The sequence below is a fragment of the Neopelma chrysocephalum genome, unplaced genomic scaffold (genome assembly GCF_003984885.1).
Source record: "Neopelma chrysocephalum unplaced genomic scaffold, ASM398488v2 Primary Assembly neopelma1_23, whole genome shotgun sequence".
Taxonomy (NCBI): domain Eukaryota; kingdom Metazoa; phylum Chordata; class Aves; order Passeriformes; family Pipridae; genus Neopelma; species Neopelma chrysocephalum.
Genome location: NW_020897691.1, coordinates 27,430,464 through 27,456,690, shown reverse-complemented (window position 1 = coordinate 27,456,690; position 26,227 = coordinate 27,430,464). Strand labels below are relative to the sequence as shown.

General features: G+C 41.2%; 1 protein-coding gene across 3 annotated transcripts in view; it reads left to right on the top strand.

Moving 5' to 3' along the window:
• RSPO3 (R-spondin 3) overlaps positions 1-23,131 on the top strand; it is a 63,298-nt gene extending 40,167 nt beyond the window's left edge. For 2 of the 3 annotated variants that reach the window (XM_027691634.1, XM_027691625.1), the window contains exon 6: positions 21,984-23,130. In XM_027691634.1, coding sequence (XP_027547435.1) covers positions 21,984-22,177 — 194 coding nt within the window. In that variant the 3' untranslated portion in view covers positions 22,178-23,130. Of the gene's footprint in view, positions 1-21,983 lie in introns of all 3 variants that reach the window. The other variant, XM_027691639.1, reaches the window with a different exon arrangement.
• Positions 23,132-26,227: the final 3,096 nt, after the last annotated feature.

Below are 26,227 nucleotides of genomic sequence, written 5' to 3'. Positions count from 1 at the left end.
ACTAACTGACTGTTTCACTGTTAAAGGGTGGCAAGGATTGCTGAAATTACTTATGGAAATGCTCAAAGGGTTTGGAACTCGTAACCCTTTTGAAGGTTGGCTTGTTCCCTGGGGATGCACTTCATGAGAAGGGAAATAATGTTATTAGAGAGTGTCCAAAGGAGGGCCACCAAGATGGTGAACGGTCTTGAGGGGAAGTCATATGAGCAGCAGTTGAGGTCACTTGGTTGTTCTGCCTGGAGGAGACTGAGGGGAGACCTCATTGCAGTCTTCAACATCCTCATGAGGGAAAGCAGAGGGGCAAGTAGCAGTCTCTTCACTCTTGTGACCAGTGACAGGACTTGAAGAAATGGCATGAAGCTGAGTCAGGGGAGGTTTAGGTTGAATATCAGGAAAAAGTTTTTCACCCAGAGTGTGGTTGCGCACTGGAACAGGCTCCCCAGGGAAGTGGTCACAGCACCAAGACTGAGTTCAAGAAGAGTTTTGACAATGCTCTCAGGTACATGATGTGATTATTGAGGTGTCCTGCATAGGGCCAGGGGTTGGACTTGATGATCCTGATGGGTCCCTTTCAACTCAGCATATTCTGTGATTCTGTGGTTAGAAGGAGGATCTTATGAATCAGATCGCTACAGATGCCTCACCCTCACCCAAGAACTGGTTAGATTTACTGATTAATGGGAGCCTATAAGGGTAGGTGTAACCTCCTCCTCCTCCTTTTGTCAGGCAGTGTCTTGAAGAGGTAAAGAGGTGTATCTGCATCAAGGTAGAAGCCAAGGCAACCTATTTACAGATTCCTGTAAAAATGCTACAGATTTCTATGTCCAGGATGTCCATACTTGCTTCTGTTCCTGCTCAGTGGTGCAACTTGAAACAGCCTCTCATCAGCCCACTGTAACAGGGGGAAGACTTGGGTTTTTTTCCTTACCAAGGCCTCTTTTTGACAAGAGTGAAAATATAGGAATGAACTGTAATTTTGGAACTGTGAAACTGGGATTTTTTGAGGCGACAATATTGTGTATTTGCCTATGGTATTTTGGCAATAACTTCAGATTGGACAAGACATTTCTCTTTGAGAAATGACTGCTGTTCCTGTGTAATAAGGACTTTAGAAGAAACTACTCACGTATTTTACTGTCCATTCTTATTTTATGGGATTTAAGCCAAACCATACTTGAAAAATACTGTGCACCACAAGAATTCATTCACAATCAGGAATCTTTTTCTTTTGTTCTTTTCTACAGTGTGCTTAAAGGTGGGGTTTTTTCTTTCTTTTGAGCAAGTCACAGTCTATATCCTAGCCTGTTTTATAATCAGTAGACAATTCCTTCAAAACTAATGCAGGCTGATGAAACCTATGTTCCAACTCTATCTGTGCCCTTGGGATTTGTGTGTCTGTGTATGAAAGCCATTTTTTTATGTTCTGAAATCCACCTTCTCAGTATCCACAAAAGTCTTTCCCATTCATTTTCATACACCTTCTCAGGGACATGATTTTTTTTTTTTTAAGAAAGATAATTCTTAATAAATATGAGGAAATTCACATATAAAACATCACGTTAAAATAGCTTCAAGGGATGGATTATGGTGACAAGAAAGGAAACTGAGAATTAAGCTACAAGTTTCCCTTCTGTTCCTACTGGAATGGGGAAACAAAGCTTTCCAACTTAACTCCAGGCAACATATCTTTCCTGCTGCTACTGTCCCTTATTACACAGAAAGAAACTTCTGTTGCCCTTTGAACAATAGAGTAATTGCCTGAGAAACCAAGCCAGGCTCTGTTCTTATGGCTAGCTGTGCCCATTCAGTGAGTGCAGAAGGAGGTAACAACAGAAACACTTAAAAGGGAAGGGAAAGTAAATAAGTTTGTATTTACTGTTGAGAAATATTGAAAATTCTCTTTTTTATTGTACAACTCCCCATGGCCGCTCAGGGGTTGCTTTAGAGTTTAGCTTCCATGGCAGTGGCTTTTGAAGTCTAGCAGCAGACCCAGCAGTTACCAACAGTGCTGTTAATCTTTTCTCCATGGCCATGACAAGAGAGTTAGCTTGGTCAGCCTCGGCCATTTCCATGTTGAATAGATGTCTGTGGCTGAGAGAGCTAGGGCAAAGACCACATGATGACGGGGTATGCTCGTCACAGATGCCTCAAAGACTTTGCTCAAGAAGTTGAGGTCAGAGACAGGATGTTAGTCATTTAAGGCGCTGCTATCGCACAGCAGCAAGGACATATCTCTGGAACAGCTATGCAAAACGAGATAAAGCAGATGAAGAGAGGGTGTTTTTTGTTTGTTTCCATCTGCTGGTGTGTTATTGAAGCTGGTGAGATCTATTGCAACCTTTTTTTTTCCCTCGCTGGCTGCAAAATGAAGTTTTATTGTGAGAAGGTGCTAGTATTTTCAGAATGGATGCAAACAAATGCGAATAATGAGGAAACGAATAGCCCAACTAGCCTAAAAGGTTCTTTTTGCTCATTTTTGCACTAAGTAAGTTGATTCTAGGGTGTTCTGACATGGTAATTCCCATGGTTTTCATATACAGGCTCCTTTTATAGTTCAGTCCTGTCCAAACTTCACTGTAATTTATTTCATCATTCTCCTGTTTTAGTCCCGTGATGGTGAGTTCATTTTAGTCTGCATATTAAGTCCTATTTTTCTTTTTTCTTTCTTTCCCTCACACTTTTTGTTTTCCTCCTCCAGTGCAGTACACTGTTACTTCTGCCTTTCCACACTTAACACTTTCTTGACTCCTACCCTTCACTGACAGATATTTGTTGAGTCACATGTTTCTTGTAGCCATGTCCATTCGTGTCAAATGGCAAATAGATGTACTGGAAAAGCATAACATGCAGAGCTCTTCAAACACTGAAAATTATCCTTTGCCTTAATAAATGTGCTCTCGCCAAACACAAGGCCCTTTGGACTGCTGTCTGCAAATGTGTGAGATTGACTTTTACTGGCCGAAAGACAAATATTCTGAAATTCTGATATTCTGCATACAAAAGTATTTGTGGGGAAGGAATTGCATGTTTTCATGAGTAATTCTGCCAAGAAGAGAATATTCGCCACATGACTTTCTGTGGAGTCCCAACTAAACCCCCACAGAAATCATCCAATTTTAAGTGCTTTCAGAGAACATGTTCTGATCAGTTTGAAGAGACTAAAAGAACTCATCAAAACTAGTGTTAATTATGAACAAGGAAGACACCTTAGAAATCTGGGTATTATGCAAGCCAATAGATAGATGACATTGGTTACACAGCTGTATTGTTGTAAGCAAATAAAATTATATTTCAATTGTTGCTCGTTCATATATTGAATATTTGCATGCTTGTGGTGTTTAGGTGTTCTAAGGACAGAAGCAATGCTAACTGCATCCCATTCTGTGCAAACACAGACCAAAGAAAGTTCCTGTTCCTGACAGGCAAAAATTCAAGCATTAGAAATGAACATATGGTGGCATGAATGTAGAATGGCATATTTCTTTTTCACTATGGACTGTAGGGGTAATTTTAGTCAAAATTCAAAAGACTACAACTTCCTGGAGGCAAAGTAGCTTGTCCATTAATGGCTTGTGCTGTAAGGAGAATAGAGACACTATGCTGTGATTTATTTTTTGTTTGTTTTTTAGTTTACAGCAGGAATAAGAGAGAGAGCAGTGTCTTTGAGATGAGGAGCTGAATTCTGGATGTAGACTGGCAAACAGAAAAAAAACAAGGGAACAGGATTTATTGCTGAACAGTTTTAATAAACAAGTATATATATTTTGGGCAAATAAAGTGAAATAAATGCTCCTATCTTGTACTGCATACATGTGAATATAAAAATGCAGGTTTGATTGAATAGCTTAGAGAACTGAGACTCAACTCATGTCTTTTGTTTCTCTGAACTAGTTCATCCCTTATTGCTATGCTTCCACATAATGCTTCCAACATATTAATCAGATAATGTCTGAAAAAGTCTTCAGTTGGCTATGGTGTGAGGAAGGAATCCTATCAGGTAACCATCAGATTTCCGAAACCACCACTCAGCTAAAAATCCCAAGCCATTCATCAAGAATTCACTTTAGCTGAAAAAAATTTAACTTAGTGCAAACTTAAAATATCAGTCAATAAATTAATTTCATTCATTTAATTTAAGCTCATTGAGTTACCTACCCTAATGTACACACTCTGATGCCTCATAAATCCATGTAATAATGGAGCACAGAGGGCTCTGGAGTCTAAATTAAGTTGCCCCTTTAGTATTTCTCACGAAGAAAAGTTTCTGCATTAATTCTGCACCGAATCCTGTTGAGGGGTACTAACTTCATTAGCAGTCAGCTAAGCCATCCCAGGCAAAACAAATTAAAAATAGTCCCTACTAAAAGAGAAGAAAAGATGTGTAAGTTGCATTACATTTCAAAATGTAGGTGGAAGTACAGTAGTGAAGGAAGTTGTTTGAAATCAGCATGACTTTCCCCACTTTTTTGCTCAAGGTTTTAAACCTTGATATGTAAAATCAGGGTTTCATGATCTTCACAACCCACAGAAATTTCTGTGTAGCCACTTAAGACTTGCATAAGTATGTGCCACATCAATGTGTTTATTAATGTGGCAATACACCTTTTTTGCCCAAAAATTCTTGACTAGCAGGCCTCTGGAACAGTTGCTTGTGCATTTTGCTGAGTTCTTTTGTCACACTGGAAAATCTGACTTTTATATGGATGCAATTGATTTTGCCATCTGAGAATTCAGACTAGGAATGACAAGCTGGGACTCCACTGAGCCTCTGTAGGCTTTGCAAGGGTATGATGGGGTTCACTCCATTTAGGATGGACAGCTAAAAATTGCTTGCTATTGTCATGTTAATGGTGAGGTTAATACTGCACCTAAGATGCTGTAAGACAGATTCTAAGAAGGGCAAAATAATTTGCTTCCTGAAAGTGCCTGTTTCTTTCCAATGATTTTTAAGTACAGCCTAATATGAGTGATATGGACTTTTAACTGCTAACTTTTAAATTAAAGGGCACATTTTCTCCATCTGTATGGTAATGACTTTGCAACACTGCAAAATCTAAATCAAAGTTCACTCAGACAGACTCTGTAAGCAAGATGAGTGTGTTTCAGGGGATCCATAGATCAGCCACAGTAAAACAAAAATCATAGTTGAAAAATACTCATGTCCAGTACTAATTTCACCAAGTGTTGGCAAAATGAAGATTAGAGCAGCATTTTGGTGTGTTGATAAACATCTAGTAATGGCTGCACATCTGCTTATTCAAAGGTGGGTTGCCTTTTAGAGAACAAGCTCTGAATAGTCTGTCCCTATACACTCCACACACCAAAGATAAAAGTCTCCTCCAGTGCAATGGAGGCCCACACAACTTCAGTAATTCCTCAGTACACTATTTTGAAACATATTTTTCTGATTACAAAAAAAAAAAAAGAACTGGAGGAAATTCTGTATATTTCCGGTATTTAGTAATTTTACTTAATCACATATAAGTCCTAAGCATTGCTATATGGGAAAGTAGGATATTCCAATCACAGCCCGTCCCAAAAGTAACATCTTCTCCCTCATGTATAGCTCAGTGGCCTTTAAAATAAGAGGGTTGGAGCATGTGAGCCGGGGAGACATCACAGTACATAGTTCGCTCGTATGACTGTGAGAGTGTGTCCTGTGTGAAGGTCACTAGTGTGGTTATGGTTAATGACCCTACTCCATGGCAGGTCACAGGACTTCTGAAACCTCAAAATGAACACGAAACTAATTACTGCAACCCTGTGTTTACATACTGCATACGCCAATGGGCCCTAACTCTGGCCTTTGCAAGCCTAAGTTACTATAATTGAGGAATCTGTCTTGTGAAGAGTTTGGTTGTTTATTTTCCGTTTGTTGCTGCCAAGAGGACTTCTCATTTCCTTTCCTTGCAGGGGTTTTGACTCTTTAACTTTAACACATTTCCAGCCTCCGAGAGTAGGACTGCTGAGACCAGGAATCTGCTAGTTGCAACATGAAGTGAAATGGCATCCTGGGGATACCCTGAGTAAGGCAGGGCATAGACAGCACAGGGCTGCCCACTGCTGCTGGCCAGCAGACAGGGACATGACCTGGAGAAGAAATCTGGGTGAGAAGGGTTCAGAGGGGGAGATAAGGGTGAAATGAGTTGAAATGATTTGTGAATCTCAAATAGCTAATATTAAAGGATGTATTTACTCTACAAATCAAGGGCTGAAAAGGTTAGAAAAAGTTATTTTTAACCTTATAGCATTTAAAAGATTTAATCATAGGCAGTTTTTTAAAGTTTTACTAGGTTACTATCTGCAAAGGGAGACATTAAAATCTGAACTAATTAATAATAATATTTTGTTTTGCTACAAGTACGTTTATTTTGCTTGTGCTAGTATGAACACTTAATTCTCATCACATCTTCCAGTTCTGACAGACACGTATGAACTACACAAGCAAGTGGTACGTACATGCTGTGTGCCTCTGCACATGTGGTACGCTTGACTGTGGACACTGTGTACGTGTGTACCATGCCAAGATTGTACTCACTGAATAATATGCATCTTGATGAACAGTCAGGTGAAAATGGCTGTGCCCTCAGGTAACAAAATCAGTTTTAGCCCTGCAGGGTGCTGGGCTGACACTGTCTCTGTGCTCCTCAGAGCATGTTCTCCTTTCTGGCTGCTAGCTCCTCTCTCGCCACCTTCTGCCTCCTCTCTGTCCTGGGGGGGTTGTAGTGGGGAGGTTACTCAGATGACCTGAGGTCCTCTGGAGTAAGCTATAAAAAATGTGCCGGAATGCTGATGATAAAAAGTATCAACCTTGTATTAACAGGAATAGTATCAAAGCTGAGACAGAAGTGTGTAGTCACTTGCTCTCGTAAGGGAAGTGAATCAGAAAAAAGCTGATTGCATTATTTTCTTAAAATGTGAACAATGCGAGAGCAGTCCTCCTCAGATCCCTAAACCAAATAAGGGATAGAAATCAGCTCTTTTTCTTTCTGATCTTCCTTCTGGTGCCTCCTTGTGCTCCAGAATTGGTTAGTTGACTATATTTTGGATGCCTGAGCTTTGTAGTAAAAACAGATAGAAATACAAACCACCCAAGAACCCTTCTTCCTCTCCCTTCCAAAGTATCCATCAGATATTCATTCAACACCAAATTTCCAGCACCCGCCTAAAGTCTTCCCTCTTCGATAAAAATGTCTGGGATTGAGAGCTCCAGCTCTAGAAGGTGAAATCCACATCCGTGTCTACCCTGCAAAAGACCAGGAAGAGGTCTGCTCCTTGCCCACATGGTCAAGGGCCACCTTCTAGCTTGCAATAAAACTAGCTGGGGCTGTCCACTCCACAGCAGATTTGACTGGGGAAGAGCACTGCTGCAGGCCAGAGTCCTTAAACAAACTACAAGTTATGTTGTGCAAACATGCAGGGGTCTGCCTAGTCTCTGGCCTTCTTCCCTGGTTCAGCTGTACTTATTCACGGCACATTCACCTTCAGCAACTTCATATTGTTGAGTTTCAGGGAGAAGCAAAAAGGAAACTGTGACTAGTTTCGTAGGAGAAGCAAATAGGGAACTCTCCCCTCTTGGCGCCACAGGGCAGAGACCATGTGCAAAGAGCATATCGCTCTCTCTTACCCCACCTCCCTTCCCTCCTCTGCCAGAACATCCTCACATACCCATCTTTCTCTCCACACTGGTCTTCTATCACATCTCACAGCTGATGCTTCCAAAGTCCTTCCCCTAATTTCTAGTGACTTAAGGAGCTCCTTCTGAGGGAGGGACATGTTTGTCACTGCTGGAAGAGGAAATAAGACTCTTCCATGCTGTGGGCCACAGCAGGATATCTTGATAACTGCTTTCTGCTGACTCTTCAGAAGACCACAGCAAGCTGTTTTCTCACCTTTGGACAATATTACTAAAAAGTAAAGGTGAGGGGAGGTGGCTGCTGACAGCAGGGCTCACCTGGCCCTTGCCACCTGGAGATCTAAATCCTTTTACTATTTTAACCAGTCTATCCTGGAAAGAAGAACAAATGCAATAGAGGAGTTTGATAGCACATCTATCAAATTTAGTCCAAGAATGCAAAACATCTGGAGTATTCAAGCTGCAGAGTAAATCAGGCAGTGGATATTTCGAGGCTAATGGCAACATATTCGGCACTGTTTAATCAGCTAAATCCTGGGCTGTAGAACACTTCCATGTATAGCAATGCTGTTATAACACTGCAATCATGGGCAGCAATGGTACTCATTCATTGTTGTGTTACAGCTACCCTTATTTTAAAGGGCCTGATCCAAGACCCCCTGAAATCCCATTGACTTCAGAGTACTGTGGATCTAATTGTAAAGCAAGGATTTTCAGCATTCCTTTGTAACAAAGCGAAAACAAAGGAGTCCTTTTTTGGCTGTTGTTTCTCCTCATCTTTCTGGATATTTGCCTGTTCTTCCCCACCCAGTCAGCTCTGTTTGCTTTTCCCCACCCACGTCTCTGCATCACCAGTCTTGTCGTCTCAGCTCATTCTCCCTGGCAGCTCTGACACCTGATGTAGCCTTTGGTCTGCTTAGGCTACCACCTCCCAGCTCTCTTCCACCTTCGTAAGTTTGAAAAACTTAAGAAGTTAAACACTTGCTGCCATAACTTTCATTTATAAAGGTCCAAAGGAGCTTCACAACCTTCCCAATGAGATGATAACATCCAATATTATTATCAGAGATTGTAAAGAACAGGAGGGAGGTTGTGGGAACATCTATCATGGAAGATTTTTAGGAGATTAGACAAACATCCATCAGAGATAGCCTAAGTATAGTAGTTCAGCTTCATAGACTAATAATAAACTAGATAATGCTTTGATTAACATTTATAAAATGGCTACAAAATTTCCACAATTTTTTTTCTTGTCTGTTGCCTTCTGTAAGACTCCCAGGGAGAGGCAACATACTGCATATTTACAGAGCACGAATCCAAGTATCTCTGTCCACTGATATCAGGATAAGGCCTCCTGCTGTCTTTACCAACCTCAAATTTTTATTTGGGCCTGAGTCAAAGAACTGAATTCAACTTTTTCATTTTGTCTAGTTTAGTAATTTGCATTGCTGAGATATCTGCTCATGTTTCTCTTTGCATTCATCAGTTTTGCATCAGTTATAGGAAGCGTACAGGGCTGGATTTTTTACTAATTCACCAGAGATATGAGCTAGCATCTCTCTGCCAATGAAGGTGTGTATATTTTAAGAGCAGATGAAGATATGCCCCCTGAGGGACATATTGCTGTATGCTTAGGCCTGAAAAAAGAGAGTTAATATAAGGAAAGATGAAAACAAATATTATTTTCAAGTAATTTTTGTTGAAATGATTTTGCAGTAGTAAAAAAAAATTAACAGGGAGAAAAAAACCCAACATTTATAATTTAAAAATGTGGTGGCCATGCAAAATTCAGAAAAAGCATTTTCTAAATTTTCTATTTTTAGTTCCTTGAAATCCAAAATGGTAGCAAAAGAATTAAGCAGCTTTCCATGTATGAAACATATACAGGTAGTATTAAGGTCAGGATTTGATGAACATATTTTCTATTGTTGTTTTGGTTTATAAGCAAAATGATCCAGTAATGAAACTTTTCAATTCTAATCTAATCCTCCCCAATATCTATGGCAAACAGTAGCCTCAATATAAAGATTTACAGTCACAGTTATGTCTCTGCTTTGTTCTTAAGCTTGTATTTACTTCTGCCCATTTGCTTTCTGAAATTCTCTCTCATTTGTCATGTGAAGAACTCCGTTTAAAAGGAAAACAGGCTTCAGACATGAAACACAGCTACATTCCTGAAACATGAGATGAACAACCTTTAATTCACGCAACCTTTCATTTACAGTAATGTTTAATGGATGGGCTGGTTTCATTATGGACAATGCCTCTCCCTGTCATTAGCCTGCAGAAAGGTCTAAAACTCTCAAGCATTTAAAGGAGCTCTGTTTCAGGCTCTGTCTTCCCTCTTCCCTCCCCTTCTCCACTCCCCATCACCCCTTCTGACTCCCCTTGTTCTAAGTGCATAATCTAAATGCTGTACTCTGCAAATTGCACTTATTGCTGGCTTCGAGCTTCGAAGAGCCCTTCTGAACACTTTTTATACAAACCTAACAAGGTCAAAGTTGGAAAAATCTCAGCTGGTGGACTTGGATCCCATGAGCTAGTGACCATTTATAATTAATATTAATGAATGGCAGACGACAGATGTTTATTGCCTAAGCAGAAATGTGCATTGCTAAACCAGAAGGATTTAGTTTAAATCCAGAGGAACTGACTTTATTTCTCATATGATGTGGGTGGTGGGAGGGAATGCCAGTGGGTGATCCAGCCCCTACTACCTTTAAGCATGCGCAAGGAAACAATATTTCTGTAAAGAATAATCCTGAGCTCTCTATTTGAAGTATGACATTTGGTCCTTCAAACCATTAACTGAAGTAAGGAGGATTCTCTGTCCCTTTCAGCATCTCTGATTTGCAGCAGTAGTGTTTTTTATGCATGGGTCCCAAAGCACTTAACAAAATTAAGAATCTCTTCTCTCTGTTTTACACTTCTGGAACCTGAGGAAGTCATATAAAGACCACATTATAAAGAAAAGAAGTTTTTGTCACTGAGACAAAGGATCACATTCCCAGACAGCATATTTTTTTTCCTGGATTTTTTTTCCACAGTGGTCTTAAATTAAACTAAAGCTGCAATGGATAAATCTCTCAAGTTTAAATGTGACACAATGGAAGATGTAATATGGAGATGGAAGAGTCTCTATGAATACCTCTGAATACTTCAGGCTTAAGGCTGATGGAATCTCTGTTTTCTATCTGAAAGCAACTCAATCTTTCAGAGCACATAACTTTTTGGACAAAGAGACATCTTGGGTAGCATTTTCAAAAGTACATGAACAATTTTAATTTACTTTTTAGAGTTTCTGGCCGAGGTTGGAGTAAGGGTCTATTTGTTCTGAATTCCTTGAACAAAGCATCCTGCTCCTTTTTAATATCTCGCTACAGTATGTGTGCACCAACTATTTCCTGTTTTCTCGCCCCTGAGATTTCTGCATTTCTGTATGACAGTCTGTAAAGTGTTTCGGAGCATGCCATACCAAACCCTTGCAAAATATTATTGGGTTTAGTGGTTAGAGGGTTGGTCTCAGATGTTATAAAAGAGTGCCTAACAAGTCACTAACAAAAGCAGGTGGTGCTCCGATCTGTAGAAATAGTGAGCAGTTTCTTCTTTTGACTAAAGCAAAAGGTCTTGGAGCAGGCAGGAAAGTGATTAGTTACTCAGTTTTAAAGAGAAGTATGAACATATTTGCTGACTAATGTGCAATGGGCTTCTTCATCTGGAGGCAGGAGACAGCTGGAAAGAGAGAGTGCTGGTCCCCACAGCACCAGTTTTCAGAGGCTAGGAAGGTCCTGACATGTTGCAATACATTGTTGTACTGAAAATATCACTCACTGAACTTTTGCTACAGGTTCCTTAGAACCTTTCTTGCATTCCAGTAGTTCAGCTCTTGTAACCAGCCCTGATATATGGGCTGCACACACACCACAGGCACACCTAGGACTGTTACCAATGTACCAGCACTGCTATAACACTCTTGAGGTACCAGCCAAGCACCAAGCAAAAAATAAAACATGCCCGCAGCAAGTTCTGCTGAGCTGCCATCACACACTGCCAGTAGAAGCTCTGTAAGATGGGACACAGGTCAGATCTCCTGGTGAGGTGGATCAGGAGTCACAGACCTTCCTTAGTACTTGGGGGTGCCCTCTGTCATGAGAGGCTGCTTTCTCATCTCAGTGGGGGCTGCATCTCCTCTAGCCTTTGGCCCATGCGACCACGTTCGTATCCAACCTAAATGGCATAGCAGTCAGTTTATAAAGTATACTAAGTGAAGTGGACTCCAGTGATGTGCTGCCACATGGCATAATCATTCACATTCTACTTCAGGCTACTCAAAAAGCCGGCAGCTTACTTCAGTGTGCAAAGTTGTGTTACTACAAAAAGCTCTAAATGCACAGTTCATCCTCAGGGATTTAATAAGAATAAACTTATCACATTTTTGGAAAAAAAAAAAGAAGAAGACAAGACAGCCTGGATAAAATTTACATGAACAATTCATATCTGTGATTCATGTTAAATTGAAAACTTACAGGCAATGTTAAAATATTTACATTCCAGTTTTTTTCATGCATATCCTCCATGACACCTACTTAGAAATATTATTTTTAATATTTTATAGACCTTAATTTTCCAAGTAAATGGAAAATAACAGATTATTAGTCATCACATTTCCCAGAAACTTGCTGATTTCGACGAAGTCCCATTAGAAAGTAGGCAGGCTTTTGAAACAATTTTGTCTTTTTCTTAGATTTCTGCCTAATATCCTGGCAGTTTGTCCATTGGGTTGACCTCTGGCAACCCACCTGGCAGGCTGACAAAAACTCAGCAGCCTGAAAACCTGATATGCCTTTGACAATTTGGTCCTCCCGAGCTTCCTAGGGCTACGTTCTGAGTCCTTTTGGCAAAAAAATTTCCTGAGCCTTTTTCAGAGAGAGCCCAAGAGTCTTGGTGACTCCGATGTCCTTTTCCACAAGCGTCTCTGTACATGGTAAACTGCCAGGTATTCTCTCAATAGGTGAGAAATATTCTTCAGAAGCATATGGAGATGGTCAAAGTGAAATCTCATGTCATGTTTTTTGAGAGAGGACCTTTGGATGCTCTGATCAGTGTGAAATTTAGAAACCTGACCTGTCATTTTAATCAGCATGAAAATGAATTTGGACATATTTGCACTACTTTGAGAGGGGAGGATCAATGCTTTGGCCAGTGGAAATAGTACACACACATTGGAGACACAAAACAGAAAGAGACAGTCAACTTTCAACACCTTGATTTGAAAAGTATCCTTGAAAGCAAATTCTCCCTTCATTTACACCAGACACCAACCTTGATGACCTCCATGTGTTTGAGCAAGTACAACAGAGAGCAGAATCCAGCCTCCGGCGAATTTAAGTAATAGCACCCGGCTCTGTGTGCTGATGGTTTTGATGAGTGGATCCATCAGGAGTTGCTGTCCCCTTGCATGTTACCTACTGCTGACAGTCTGATCCAGCCATCTGGCTGGCCTGGGTTACCTGTGGGATGCTCAGGGACTCCCATCTACCTGTCAGCACAGGTGTCGCTGCAGGCAGAAACACAAACAAACCATGCTCAGAGAGGAGAGGACAAGTGAACCGTACTGAGAGGGGCCAGAGCTGCATCCTGTTGACTCCTCATCTTCCTCTACCTTCCTGGCATATCAGGAAGCTTAAGGAAATGTAAGGAGGAGGTTCTAGGGGGAGTGCATAACTGCTCTTATATCAGCAAATGAAATGGTGCAAGATGCCCAGGCTCCCTGGTCCTGGTATATAGTACCAGGGCAGGAACTGCTGGCCTGGCCCAAGTGTTGGAGTCAGCACTTGCAAATTCCCTCCAGGATCTGTACTCAAGCATCAGTATAGCTCAGCTCTGAGCTATGGTCACTTATGAAAAAGGGCATTCTTAGGGATGCATCCAGACATTGGTGTCATACAAGTATAATCTGAATTAGCAGGTTACATTAAGGCAGTCAGTGTAAGTAAAGCCAAGGAAAACATTTTTTTCTCATTTATCCCTTGTTTCAGAGCACTTCAAGCACAAATTTGAGTACTAAAGAAACAAGTTTCTTTTTGCATGTTTTCGCCTTTTTACTACTGTACTAGAAAGACTTCAAATGTCTGCTGAGGCATTAGCATCTGTCTCTTATCATGTATAACTTTTCTTGATTATTTCTAGAGCAGCAGACTAAACATGCAGATCTGACATAATGCAGCATCACATTTTTATTTCTGGTTTGTTCAAAAGCCGGCACCAGCTGAACTAAGTCTCTAAAAAGGACTATATTTATGACCTCAATCCAAGTTAACAGAAGGGCTTGAATTATTGGTGCCTTAAAGGAAAACAAGCTATTAGAGATTCCTCCCAGTTTTCTGATGCTCTAATGACAGGGTGAGGGCTTTTGGTACCAATCACTCTTATTCTCAACCTTTGTGTTTGCATCTGATTCTAATAGTCTTAAAAGAGGCCTATCAAGTGGATTTGGACACTCATGTACCTTCTCACCACTTTTAGGAGAGCTGTAAAAACCAAATCCCATTCAGAAGTCACTGTTAAAAGTCTCAAGGCAGAAAATGCCAGTTTCCTAAATACCAGCATGGCGTATGTCACTTCCTGTCCGAAGCAATGGGGAGTGATTTTCTGCTCTGTTAAATAGCCATTACTTTCCTCTCTTTGGAAGTTGTGTTCAAACTTTATAAGCTGTGGGTTCTTATAAGATGAAAACCGTTATGTAATTACAAAATTGCCGTTGTTAGAACATTAGTCCTGATTAAAACAAGGCTGCTAACAAATTCCCTCAGTCCCAACAGACAAGTGAGGAGGAAACAGCAAACAGAACTCATTATAGCAATCCTCCTCCTCTGGCTGCTTCTTTGACTGGCAGATATTCTTCTATTTTCAGGCACTGGCAATGTCTTTTCTATGGCACAGGAAAGGCAGAACCAATCTGTTTGCAAAGACGTCATCACAAGCCAGGGACTTTTCATAAGCCTTGCTTATGAGCTCATGAGCATAGCAGTGTCATTTCCCAAGCAGCCCACATAAGATCTCTTCTCACTGCCCATGCACCTAAAAGGATACAACTTTATACTTATCTCCTACAGCAGCAAAACCTGACATCTCCTGTTTTGGCGTAGCTAATCTGCTCAGCCTCCTCCCATTCCTCTCTGCCCATTTTATGCAAATGGCTGTGGCATACGCCTGAGCTATTTCTGTAATTGGAAACAATATTCTCATTCCCACTTATGTGCCCGTTTCAGCACTGTTCTCTTGTTGCAAGAACAAGCTAGCACACACAATGTAAAGAAGAATATTTTTCAAGTGAATGCAGTCTGGTAGGCCAGATCCTATTTTCAGAGGCAAGTGAACCTCAAGGATCATAAATCTCATACAAAGACATCTGAAGTCTACATCTAGAGAAGCATTTCCATTTTTAAAAGGAGGTAGAACATGTAAGTACAAGTTAGTCATCAAGTCCCCTAATGCAGTTGCTCAAGCATAAGTGTTGATAGCATTTGAGGTATAGAATCATAGAATCACAGAATGGTTTGGGTTGGAAGGGACCTTAAAGATCATCTAGTTCCAATCCCTCTGCCTTGGGCAGGGACACCTTCCACTAGATCAGGTTGCTCAAAGCCCCATCCAACATGGCCTTGAACACTTCCAGGGATGGGGCATCCACAGCTTCTCTGGGAAGCCTGTTCCAGAATTTCTTCCTAATATCTAATCTAAACCTACTGTCTTTCAGTTTAAAGCCATTCTACATTGTTCTGTCACTACATGACCTTGTAAAAAGTCTCTTTCCATCTTTATTGTAGGCTCCCTTCAGGTAGTGGAAGGCCACAGTTATGTTACCCTGAAGCCTTCTCTTTTCCAGGCTGAACAATCTGAATTCTCTCAGCTTTTCCTCACAGGAGAGCTGCTCCATCTCTCTAATCATCTTGGTGGGCCTCCCCTGATCTCACTCCAACAGGTCGATATCCTTCCTGTGCCTGGGACACCAGAGCTGGATGCAGTGCTTCAGATGGGGTCTTACAAGAGTTGACTAAGTAGAGGGACAGAATCTCTTCCCTCAACCTGCTGGCCACACTGCTTTTGATGAAGCCCAGGATACAATTGGCTTTCTGGCATGCAAGTGCACATTGCCAGCTCATGTCCAGCATTTCATCCACCAGCACTCCCAAGTCCTTCTCAGCAGGGCTTCTCTCCATCTTTCATTCTCCAGCCTGTATTGACACTGGGAGTTGCCCCAACCCAGGTGCAGCACCTTGCACTTGATCTTGTTAAACCTCATGAGATTCCCATTGGCTCTCTTCTTGAGCTTGTCCAGGTATCTTGAATTTTCTAAGATCACCACATAGAACTGTGGATATGATACATGTTTTAAGTTCTGTATCCATCTGGCCTGGTATGGGAAGCCATTGTTCAGCATGAGGATAGCCTGCATGCATGTCAACAGCAGGAGAACACAGGTTTGGCCAAGTTAATTGCTCCTTGAATGTCTTTCGACTTTAGCTCTGTTAAAATTTTTACCTATATTCTCTTCAGCAGTTTGGGCATCTTCAGGAGAAAGTAAGGCCAAGAAATGCACTTAGGTTGTTCTGAAGTTTTTGATCCTCACCACTCTGGTTACCTGGAAATCTAGTGATTATAAAATAGGGCCCCAGTAGCTAGGAAAAAACAAAAAGACTGGTGTTAAGAAAGTTGTGCTGTTTAAACTTCAAAAAGATTTGACAAATTAATCAGCCACTTGCGGCTTGAGAATGAAAGCAGAATGTCCATTGCATCACTGGGCAGATGGGCATTTGGAGGCTTGTTATCCTAGCAAGCAGTGTGAGTACATGCTACAGGCTGTGTTCCAGAAAAAAAAAGTGTCACTTTTTTTTGAAAATGAGAATGATCCACTTATTTACACAATATGGCATGACCGTATTGTAGACAGAGCTATGGTGAGTTTAGAGCTTGAGGCACGCACATCTTCCTGGAATCATTGCTCAGCACATGCTGTGCTGTTGTTGACCAGGTCATGTCATGATGAAAGTGTGACGGACTTTTAGTCTAAGAGGACTAAAAATGTCTCTGAGAAGGGTATGGACAGGTGGGAAGGAGAGCAACACAGCATGGTGGCACTTAACCCTCAAGCTTTGTCCTTGTACCCTGTGGGGTACAGAGAGATTGGGGCACTGGTACTGGAGCACTGGTGTTGATAGTGCTCCTACAGCCAGGAAAGTGCCAAGAGGTGAGACAAGTATGTGAAGGGTATGCAAGAACACTGTCCCATTACAGCAGTGGCTCGTGGTCTTTTGTTACAGGTCTTCAGCTTATTACAGTGTAGTGGGGAGGCTGTTGTGGTCTGTGCTGACAGGCACAGTAGAAGCACCAGTACCCTTCCAGAGCGGGACTATTATATCAGTGCCTGCAACCCCAACAGGCACAGTTCCATGACTCCTCTCGCCCTTTCTACTCTCCCAGACCAGATTTCTTCGTGGGAGTGATGAAAGAAATGCAATCATCCAAAATGTCTGATGCCAGATTCTCATCCCTCTGGGTTTTCCATGAGGCCTACCCTGTAACACCCCCCCCATCAAAGCGAAGCAGTTTGCACAGTTAGATTTTATGTCTTCCTATGGTGGTTTGGGGTTCCCGTGCCCACAGAAGGGAGAAGTGAACAAATATGCTGCACTGAGTTCCCTGTAATAATTACAGTTGAGTATAATAGGTGGGACTAAGTGACAATACCTAAAGTAGATGAAATCTGTCATCTGTGGTAGTTAATCCACACCAGTCATGATTTTCTAAGTAAATCTCTGTCACATAGTGACAGAGTGACATAGTACCAAGGTCTCCCAAGTCATGACCAACACCACCTCCCTGTAATCCATAAAACACAGCTATAGATCTAGTGGAAACACCACATCTGATGAGATAATGCAAAGGCTTCTCTGACATACCCTAGTTTGCGTACTTATTGATGTATTCAGACATGGATTGCATAAATACAGATGCAGGAGTTTATTTGAGCAGGGGCCATAAATTAGATTAACAAGAATTCAGCACCTTGAATCTGATTTAACATGTAATTATAGTGTCATCTGAATTAATTTCATGTCTGCATTTAATTTGAACTACTGCTTTTCTCGAAGTCATAGCAAGTCTCTACATTTTCTTCAATACACAAATTTGCTATTATTAGAAGCAGCAAAGTATCTCCTATGTACCAGAAAACTCTTTGGACAGTCCCTGCAGACTAATTCTTCCAGTACAGTTGTCTGTACAAAGTTTTGGTTTTGGAGTAAAAGCTATTTTAATGCCAAATAATTACTTTGTTGTAATATATATTGGAAGTATTTTATATTTGTTATACAATAGTTGTAGTACATAGTATCAGAGAAGTATTAGAATCTCATGAATCCACATCTTCATAAGCATAACATTCTCTTGGAAAATGTTTTATTATCTCCTGTCTAAAAAGACTTATCCTAATTTTTAATTATTTATCTGTTTGTTTTGAAAGGGTTTATTGAATCCATAAGAAGAAACAGACAATAGTAGTGTTAGCGCATCACTGTAAGAATTCTGTAACCCATCAGGAAAGTATGATATTCCCATGCTGTGGCACAACATGCCGTCGTTTTTTAGCATTCCCTTCCTGGCCGACTAAGAAAAGTTCACCGTAAAGGCAACGTAAAGCAAAGACAGACGGTGCAACGCCAGAGCGGAGGAAGGGCACGGGGTGGGAAACGCTCCTCGCTGGCTCCCAAGAGCGGGACGCGAGGGCGTGCGCGACCTCAGGCTGCGCCCCGGCCGCGGGCACCGCCCCCACCCCTCGCGCCCGCTCCTGGCGCGGTCCCGCGGCGCCCCCGCGCGGGCGGCACAGGCACTGCTCCCAGCGGGAGACTCCCTAGCGGCAGCGCGGCCGAGGGAAAAGGCACTGATACACACACAGGCATATAGATTTATGCATATACATACATGTATACATGCATAATATGTTACATGTTTAAACCCATGCTGGTCTTTCCTTGTCTTCTTCTTCAAAGGCAAAGTAGTTCATAGAATCATAGAATGATCTGGGTTGGAAGAGGCTTAAAGATCATCTAGCTCTACCCTCGCTGCCATGGACAGGGACACCATCCACTAGACCAGGGTGCACAAAGCCCCACCTAACCTGGCCTTGAACACTTTCAGGGGTGGGGTGTTCACAGTTTCTCTGGGCAACTTGTTTCAATGTTTCACCACCTTCACAACAAAGAATTTCCTCCTAACATCTAATCTAAATCTCTTCTGTTTTAGTTTCAAACTACTCTCCCTTGTCCTATCATTTATCTTCCCATGTAAAGAGTCATTCCTCATCTTTTTTTATAAGCTCTCTTTAAGTACTGAGAGGTCATCTCTTATTCAGAGATGAGCTTGTAAACATACTTGCCCATGTAATTTTTTTAATTTCACAGATAGCCAATGAATTTCCACAGCTTCTGGTGTCCAGATCAATGTGCTGCTATGAAGTGGGTGTCAGCAAGTAGTAGAAAGATTTAAAAAATATTCAGGAACAAGTCTCTGGGAAGAAGAGAGCAGGGATATGAACAGGGAGGGAGATGTACACAAGAACGTGGCTCCAGCTACACCCCAGTTCTAGCAGATAACCGCTGATAGAATCTTCCCTTGGGTCTAAATTGAACAGATTGGAAATAACATTATACTGTCATATACAAATTCCCATTTTTAAATTTAGTAGTGAAAGGAACTGAAGAACCAGCAAAGATGCACCTTCTGTGCTTTACTGCATTACCAGAACAGCACAGGCCTTGAGGGCAGATCTTTTCAGGAATGGCAACAGCATGGAGGTGGTAGCATTAAACCATGTGCAAACTTTCACAGAGGAGTCCAAACTAGCTATCTTCAGAGTAGAAGAGAATTAAGATTCAGTTTTAAGTGTTTTCCAGAAATCAGTTTTCCTTGTCCTTTTTAAAGACACCGGTGATTAAAACACAAACAGCGAAGCCATGCCTAGGTAAGTCTCTAGCTAGACAGAGATATATGAATCTTAGTATATTCACATACATACATATAAATATATACATCCTGGTCCATGACTGAAAGGGAAAGCATTACATGTCAGTCTAACACACTTAGAGAATTGTGTCTGGGAAGTCACAGCTGAATGATTTTGGCTAATCACCAAGTGAGCAATGTCAAACACTGAATGTCTGGACAGTTTCCATTCAAATAACATTTTATCTTGGGCCAACTGTATTTACAAACCACTGGAATGAAATCCCATACTGTCATTTATCCCTTAATAAGAGACGTTATTACAGCTGGGTAAGATGCAAGCTCACTTCTGCATGGAGCAATCCCAGTTCTCCCAGTGGCTGGTAGCTCTCGCTGAGCCTCCCGTGTCCATTCTGCAGGTCTCGCCTGCTCACCTCTATGCATCTTATATGGCATTGACAAAACTAAGAGAGGGATTCTGCAGGTGTGTGTATATTCAGGTAATCTCTGACTTGTTCCCTAAAATTTAAGGTGTCATTTTACATTTAAAGCCTTACTGCACGTTTCAGAAACAACAGACAATAAAAGCAGATATTGGTCCCTATTTGACTTAATGTGCGCATCTAAACCTTCCCTTGCTCTCTGATCCCAGTGGTGGTAAGGAACGGACAAGCTGTAAAATAATCCCATAGACCTACACAACAAGAAGAGGATACAGCATATTCTCACATCTTAGTCTTGCTCTTTGCTTTCTACTTTCTTTTCACCTCCTCTGAATCTCTCTCCCTTTACCTGACCAGTACCTCCTTGGATGGCTATCTGTTCTTAGAACAAAGCCCCTGCACCTACTCCCCCATTGTGACATATTCCCATAGAGCCCAAAAAGGCATCAAAAAATCAAATAAAAAAGCTTTGGTTTTGAGGCTGAAATGGGCACAATTCCTTGCATTCAACACCTTCAACAGAAAGACCTATTGCCAGATTTGAGTAACTTGCCCAATATCGGTGTAGGAAAGCCTGGATTATGTCTGTTGATATTTAAAAGCAAAAAGTATTTTTTTCTGTAACAAAGTGGGACAGATTCTTTTCAGAGTATCATTATTAGGATATCATAAAAGAGAGTTTGGCCAGAACCTTTTCAACACTTGTCTAGAAATTTCTCCATGTAAGGAGGCATATGGGTCAGTATGACATTCTGCCATGAAAGTCTCAAGCAAGCTTGCCTTTGAATATATTATTGGGATCCATCTAACCACAGGTGAATTTCAGCTGCATATCGCAGTAGATAAACCAGTTCCACACATTAAAAAAAAACAAACAAACAACTAATCTCTTTTAGGCTTGTGTGTACATACAAGTTCAATCCAATGTCATTCCTGCATTGGTTTGTAAAGAAAATAGAAGGAACAGAATCATAGAAGCACAGAAATGTTTGAGTTGGACAGGACCTTTGAACATCATCTAGTTTCAACCACTCCCTGCTGTGGGTAGGCACATCTTTTACTAGATCAGATTGCTCAAAGCCTGACCTTGAACATTTCCAGTGATGAGGTATCCACAACTTCTGTGAGCAACCTCTCTGGTGCCACACCACACTCAGTATAAAGAATACATGTAAGCATAAATGCACTCTGTAATGTCATCTCCACAGCCACTATACAAAGTTTTAATGTCCCTAAGGGGACGGGATGCTTTACTGCAGAGGTCTGTAGCAGTAACAAGATCCTCAACATCTCACGCTTGCAAGTATTTAAAGCAATAAAGTACTTGACTACCTAGTTTTCTAACAATGGTCTAAAGCTTGAATTGAGACTTGGAACATCACATTTTAGTCTGAAGACAGTCACATACCTGTGCTGGAGCTGACACTTTCTCATGGGATTTATGTTCCAATAACAAAAATCCCCTGGGACGTGGGTGTTGTGGAGTTTAAGGCAGGGGAGAAGCACAGATGCTGAGTTTTGACAGTGAAAGGGAGTCACAAAATTGCTAACTTCCATGCTATTTGGCTTCAACCATTGATGTCCACAAACTAGCCAGTGGTGGTTTTTTGTAGTTATGCTCCTGACTGTGAGAGGCAGGCATGTGTGAGATACTTATACCAGCTCTGAAGCACTGGGACTACCCGGGGAGATCTCAGCTCTTTGCTCAGAGTCAGACTGATAGGAGGCACTAGTCCAGTGGCCAAATTTAGTGGTTTGATGAAGAGCTGGGCATTTCCAAATACTAATACTAGTGTCCAGCTCCTAACAGGAGCTTTGCCATAGTCCAGCTCCGCAAAGCGAGGGACTCAGAAATTGCAACAGTCTGAGCAAACCTTCTAACGTGCCATCATTTTTTTCAGGGAAAAAAAGTAGGGAGGAAAAGAGAAAAAAGTCCAACAAAGATGAAAGCAAGGAGACAAGACAGGAGAGCAAAGGTCAAGCAGCCCGAAGACAAAACCGAGAACAGAGGGAAAACAACAACAAAACCCAGTCGAAGAAAAGAAAAGCCCCAAATAAAGAACAGGACCTGGCACCTGTTGACACTGCACATTAACAGCCCTCCATGATTGTTTAAGTCTTATGATGCTGCTATCTCTACCAGATCGCCCTGACAGGTGTTCCAACCATTCAGGCCACAAATGGACAATGCTACCAGTTATTATTAAACTTTAAACAACATTCCAAATACTTCCTATATTCTCCAAGCAACCATAGTTTATTAAAGATTGACATGAGCCAAGGAAAACAAAATCTAAAGATGGGATACTTTAAAACTGTTATATTATATGCTTCTGTGCATCTGTAAAAGGCAATTAAGAAATTTTGTATATATTAATAATAGGGTATAAAATATAGCAATATAATAATGAATTACATTCAGATGAACAATGTTCTTTTTTTTGTAAAATATTTTTCAAGTTATTGTTTAAGTATGAGGCAAGAGATATGTCTAAATCAAAGACAAAAATCGTATCCCTTCATATATTGTACATAAGTATTAAGAGAAGGAGGAAAATGTTTCTGAAGAGCCAGTAGAAGCCTAAGGTTTTATAAGCTCTAGTGAAGCAGGATGGGATTGCCCTGTGGTTTCCTGGTCCATGCTTCAGATATGGGTGAGAAACATCAGGGGAAAGCCAGCAAGGCTTCACTAGCTGAGGGAGAAGAAGTAGAAACATCTGCAGCTTTGAAGACTGAATCCCTGAGGCAGAAGGCAACTGAGCTGAGCTTGAACAGTGCTCTTATCTGTGGGACAACACAATGTTTTCTGGTCTAAACAGTGGTACCGTGTGTGCTGTTTTATGCTTTTTATACCTATGTGTAACTTAAGTCTACATTTCAAATCTTCTGGTGAATGACAAATCGTATTTGTAGGAGACAATGTTGAGTTAATAAAAACCAGAAAAGTAGATCATGTAAGTATGTTTTTCACAGTGATGGTGTCACTTTTTCTACTGGGGGAGTGAATCATTTCATAGCTTCACAGAGAGAAGAGGACACAACTCACATCCACAACGTGTATCTAATGGAAGAGTATCCACGATAATAAATCTATAGAAGTATAGAAATTACGAACTTTTGTCCAACTTTTCTTAAACTCTTATTCTAGTTCTTTTCTCTTACACAGCAGAGGTGAAAATCTGCACTTCTCAGAGGACAAACCAAACCCTGTGGTACCATTCTGGGTATATTCATGGCTAGAGTGGCCCATGAGTGAAGCACAAGTTACGCTATTATACTGACTCACTGCTCAGAAACGGATTTACCCTTTACAGAAATATGTTGAGGAACCTACATAACTCACAGAATGTGTTTTGTTGCCATGCTCTGGCCAAGGACAGCTGTCATAGGGGTGACAGCCTGCCCACTGTGGTGCGTGGACTAGAACAGGTGGCAGGCGAGCCTTCCCAGTCAGTTCTTGTCCCTGTTCACTATTTCTGTTTCTCAGACTGAGTTGGACCTAAAAAAGACACTGCCCAACACTGAAGCCTGTCTCTCAGACTGAGGAAGCCTGAATGACAGGCTTCAATGACTTTTCAAGGAATATTCTAGTCATCCAGACAATGATGTAGGATAGTTTCCTACATTTTGCTTTGTTAAAGCTTTGTCTCTTAATTATACATGGGCAGATGCAGTCGTCTAATGGCAGTGGGTGTTTAAGACTCCCACAGTTTACCTCCAATATTCATGAGAATTAATCAAAACTTTCTGTAACCAGTCCCTGATTATATGCATATATTATATCTTTGATGTTGAGAAGACCTAAAGGCTGAATTTTACAGAGATTAGCATCAAATGCATGTAACAATCCTCTCATACAATGGAGTCTTAATGGGTAAGACAGAAAAGCAGGGTGTGCTGAGTGCCTGTGAGGGGCACCTAGTAGTGGGAAACTGGAGCAGGGGTGGCTATTTATGAGCTCCCAGCTCCATCACATAACTTGTCTACACCCTCCTCCACAGTGAGCTGGTCTCAGTCTCCCACTACTGATCCTAGTAGCAGTAGTCATCTTCCTCCACCAACAACTTGCACCTTTTGGCAGCAGCAGCTGAAAAGAAGTTGGTCTCAGAGAAGTGGAGGGGGTAGGACCTGTGCTCAGCACTGAGGCTCTGAGTGATGCTGAAGGGAGGTAGAGAGAGGAAAGGAGCAATCACACTGCTGCCAGATACAGAAGCTGGCAATAAAAGATAAGGTGCAAGCAGCAATTCTGGGCTGAGAGGTGTTGGCATCACAACAGAAAGTAGAACCCGGTGCTTCAAACCCTCACCTGCAGCTGCAGTCTGTGGTGCTGGTGGGCAGGCAGGGATGTTCAGCTGATTGGGAAAAATTTGTTGTTCAATTTACTTCCTTTAAACAGGTTTTTGGTCAGATGAAGCATCTCTGCCTGGATTCAGCAAATTAGACTGGCAGTGGGACTACATGAATAGCTGAACCCAGGGAAGCTTTGTCTGCAACTCTTAAAACTAACAAGTAGGATTATGTCTGTTCCCTACTTTAATTAAATATAGGAGCAAAATGGCAAAGGGTTTTTGGATGGAAGAATGGCTTTTGATAGAACCATAAGCAAAAACTATAAAAATGAACATGAGTGTTCAGAGAGGATGCTAAAAATAAGGAAGCAAAACAAGATGGTATACTCAGAACATCCCTGATCTCAGTTTTTCTCTACTACAACATTTGGACGAGTCAAAGGAATGTCATTTTTCTGGCAAAGATGGACACAAGACTGGAAAAGCAGTATCAAGTAGTTCAAGAGCTACAAATCAAAGGAAAAAAAAAAAAAGAGGGAGACAGGAAAAGAAAATAATTTAGGATTCAAATGTGAGCTTTGTTACACACTGTCACATAAACCTTTTTTACAAACTCCCAATTTACACAAGTGGTAGTGACAAGAGAGATGGTCAGTCTTACCAAGAGCAGGACTTGGAATACTATTGCCTTTGAGCAAGTTATAGAAATGTAAACAGAATTTGGCCCATAGCAGTAATAATATATAGTAATAGCACCTGAAAAACCATGTTAAACATTTTCTGGAAATGAACAAGGAAGTTGCTGTCATGTTGTTCCCTCCCACACAGGATAATGTTTGATAATATTGCCTGTAGCCATGGTGGAGCACTAAAAAGTACATGCCCAAAATCCTTTGGGCAATTAAATTTTTCTCGAGTCCCAGCACTGAATGTAGACTCCATTTGTACTCCCAAGAAACTAATGAAGAATATGGACCTTTTAGGCCAAATGAATTACAATGACACCTTTTGCCACCCAGTGGCAAAATCAGAAGTCCATGATCTTACATACTAACCGAAGAAGAGCTAGTGGGGACTCATAGGACCTTATTGGAGAAGACCTGATTGAGTAGTACAAGTAGCTGTGACTAAATCTATGTGAAACTTCTTCTCTGACAATTGCTTTCCAGTTACAAAATACCTCAAAACCTTAAGAGTTAATTTTAAGCAATTCTCCGAGAATTATGAACAACTTTTCTTCAAATGGGAGCTAAATTGAATGGACATTAATTATCAGCCAAATTCATAGTGTGTTAATTACTAAAGAACATGGCTGAAATTAAATAATAAATATCGGTTAAGGTCAGTAGATAAAAACAAATCAGGTGCTATTTCTGACAGTTAAGCTGCTTGAGGAATTGTAATCAGTAACAAAGAGATAGAAAAATACAAACACCAACTGTTATGTCCCAGGCTTCAGACCTGTCTGACCAAGCTGTAGCTTGTTCTCTCCCCTGGCTCCATGTTACTGAAGCTCTGAATAAGGGAATCCAGTGTTAAGGTATCGTAAAGAGTTTAAGTGCTGAACTGCTGAACCCTTCACTGAATTTGTCCCAGCAGCTGTATTCTGAGCCACCACAGCTAAGTTGCCAGGCTGACCAATGCACTAAATAAATGAGAGGTTTTGCTGTACCCTGTAGCAAAGTGGCAGCAGAAGGACCCATCAGTAGAATGGGACACTCATCATCACTAGGCATCCCCCACAATGAAGGTCTTGTCTCGTATACTCTACTAACAGCCTCTGGATACTTGCGGTTGATGTGCTGACAGGAAAGCAGCACATGAATATTGTTATTAATTCAGAAGAATTCCTCTAT